Here is a 2,793-nt window from a genome sequence, read left to right on the forward strand (position 1 = left end):
AGTCTGGGCCACTTGTTTAACACTATGACTGTGTTTTCAGTGTGGAGGATCCCAGTAGGGAAGTGACAGGAACTGTAGGTGATGATGGCTGCTCTCTGTGCAGAGAATGGACTGCAGGGTGAGCTAGTGTGGGGGTACAGCCATCAGGAACCTGTTGCAGAAGGCCAGGGGAGGGGCTAGGCTGTATGGAAGCCATGATGCAGCAGTGTGCAAGGGGAAGGGTTCCCCGGACAGGGCAGATGGGACCTTCAGTGACTGTGTCTGGGTGTGGGGGATGAGGCAGCTCGAGTTCCCCTGGGCTTATTCAGCCACACAGAGACACTGTGCTGCTGTTTCCTGTCAGCTGCCCCAAGTGCCTTAGACTATCTATCAGCTGACAGTGGTGGTAGGGTTAACCAGTGACTTGGGGGAAAAAAGAACAGGCAACGTGGGCGGTGCGCGCTCCAGGGACGCGTGCGCGCGCCCAGCATTCCGCGCGAGCCAGAGGAAGGCAGAGGGAACGCGAGCGAGCAGACAGCAAGCCCTGCCCAGCAAGCGAGTCTCTGTGAGCGAGCTGAGCTAGCGAGCGAGAGAGCGAGTGAGCGAGCGCCGGTGGAGCCCGCGTGGAGGGAGCCGCCGATCCATCCTGCAGCATGAACACCCTGCTCTCGCGGGCGAACTCGCTGTTCGCCTTCACGCTGAGCGTCATGGCGGCGCTCACCTTGGGCTGCATCCTCACCACCGCCTTCAAAGACAGAAGCGCGCCAGTGAGCCTCAAAGTCTCCAGGGTCCTGCTCAAAAAAGTGGAGGACTTCACCGGACCCAGGAAAAGAAGCGACCTGGGCTTCATCACCTTCCACATCTCTGCGGATTTGGAGAAGACTTTCGACTGGAACGTCAAGCAGCTCTTCCTTTACCTCTCGGCAGAATATTCCACGAAAAGCAACGCTGTGAACCAGGTGGTCCTGTGGGACAAGATCCTTCTGCGAGGAGAGAACCCCAAGCTGGATCTGAAAGATGTCAAAAGCAAGTATTTTTTCTTTGACGACGGGCACGGTCTTAAGGGAAACAGGAATGTCACTTTGACTCTGTCCTGGCAAGTTATACCGATTGCTGGCATTCTGCCTCTTGTGACTGGATCTGGACGCGTGTCTGTCCCATTTCCAGATTCGTATGAAATAGCCACGGCTTTTTGAAGAACTTTCTCTGCATCTGTTGAAGGACATATGTGTGCTTATGGAAACACATTTTCTTCATCTTTTCCCTCACGTCTTGCTGACTTTGGTGTTTTGTTTATTTTAAAACGTGCTGGGTTTGCGTCTGGGACTGGCTGAACTCCTCATCCTCACGCTTCCATTTACCTAACACAGAGACTGCATTTATGGATCTTCCTGGTGTGAACGATGGTTGCTACGTTTCCTTTTGTATAAGAATCAACATGAAATTGTGTAGTTGGAGTAGAAGGGTTGATAAAGTAGTTAGTGCACAAACAGCAACAACAACAGAAGTTCACCAGAGCAGAACATTATCAGACAATTGCATATGGCTTGAAAAGAAGGCACAGTTTTGTCATAGTCACTGTGTTATTCTGTGTGTAATATAAAATGTGTTTGGAGAGAATTTAAAAATTTGATGTATGGGTGTTGTCATAATAACTTCATGTTTTATTCCCGACATTCCTTGTAGGTTCGCAATGAATGCCATTTTCATATATCTTCTAGGATGTATTTCATCACTAGAAAAATTGTTTGACATACAAAATTTGTAAATAGGAATGAGAATGAGAATTTGCCCCCATTTCAGAAATCTGAATGCTTGTCTTTCTTGCCAGCAAACGTGTCCACTTGAATAGTGAATGCCTCCTTAGTCTGAAAACAATTGTAACTCAGTCCATATCTACTCTATATCATATGTGTGTCTCACAGTGTTTTCTCTACAAAGACTGCTGTGCACTGTATCTTTGCAAAAATGCTTTAGCACTGTTACTGACATTTGAAAATGTTGGCATGCTTAACATGTGCTGAGTATGTTCTAGTATGTTTAATACCCTTAAATAAATGCTTACTGCTTAAAACTGTTGATTGTTCATTATTTAATGCTTATTGGGATATTGGTAATAACACCTGTGGTATGATTTTTCAGTTAAAAATATATATAAACATTTATATATTCTATAATCTAAAAAAGTAAGCAGAACAAGCTTTAACTCTCTTCAAATGAAGAAGCTGAAATTCAGAAGTTTGTTACATTACTTCAAGCAAACAATAGTTTAAACTTGAAATCTAATCTCATTCTTTTTTGCCAAATAATTGCTTTTATTTTATGAGATTATAATATAATTACACTATTTTCCTCTTCCTTTCCCTCCCTCCAAACCCTCTCGTGTAACCCCCTTGCTCTCTTTCAAATTCATGACACATACATTTTTTCCTAAATTCAACATCCTCAATATGTATAATGGTACTTATACATATATGTCTTCATGGCGGACCACTTAGTATTGGGTAATCCTTGGTGTGCTCTTCCCCAGAGAAGATTATTTCTCTCACTCTCAGCGCTTCTTACTTATCTGTAGTTCTTTGTCTGGGGTTGAGGCCTTATGCGCTCCACCCCACCTTCATCCACATGTCAATGCATCAGTCGGGTGTAGGTTCCACTACTCTGCTTTTTCATCAGCTACCCTTCGGTTGCAAAGACTACTGAAATAATAAATTTGCAGGTAAATGGATGGAGCTAGCGAAGACTGTGACTACATAACCTGGTGTAATTGCAGAAACCAGGACAGTAAAAAAGACCATTGCTGGACTGGGGAAT

General features: G+C 44.8%; 1 protein-coding gene across 1 annotated transcript; it reads left to right on the top strand.

Annotated features, from left to right (window-relative positions):
• The first annotated feature begins 240 nt into the window (after positions 1-240).
• Positions 241-2,053, top strand: LOC142841273 (signal peptidase complex subunit 3). Its single transcript, XM_075958095.1, has one exon. The coding sequence runs from the start codon at positions 633-635 to the stop codon at positions 1,173-1,175; it is 543 nt and encodes a 180-aa protein (XP_075814210.1). The 5' UTR covers positions 241-632; the 3' UTR covers positions 1,176-2,053.
• The last annotated feature ends 740 nt before the right edge of the window (positions 2,054-2,793 follow it).

Source organism: Microtus pennsylvanicus, chromosome X (genome assembly GCF_037038515.1).
Source record: "Microtus pennsylvanicus isolate mMicPen1 chromosome X, mMicPen1.hap1, whole genome shotgun sequence".
Lineage (NCBI taxonomy): Eukaryota > Metazoa > Chordata > Mammalia > Rodentia > Cricetidae > Microtus > Microtus pennsylvanicus.

Bases quoted from the DNA above. Each gene is read 5' to 3' on its own strand.
- LOC142841273 (XM_075958095.1), top strand. From the start codon at position 633: ATGAACACCCTGCTCTCGCGGGCGAACTCGCTGTTCGCCTTCACGCTG.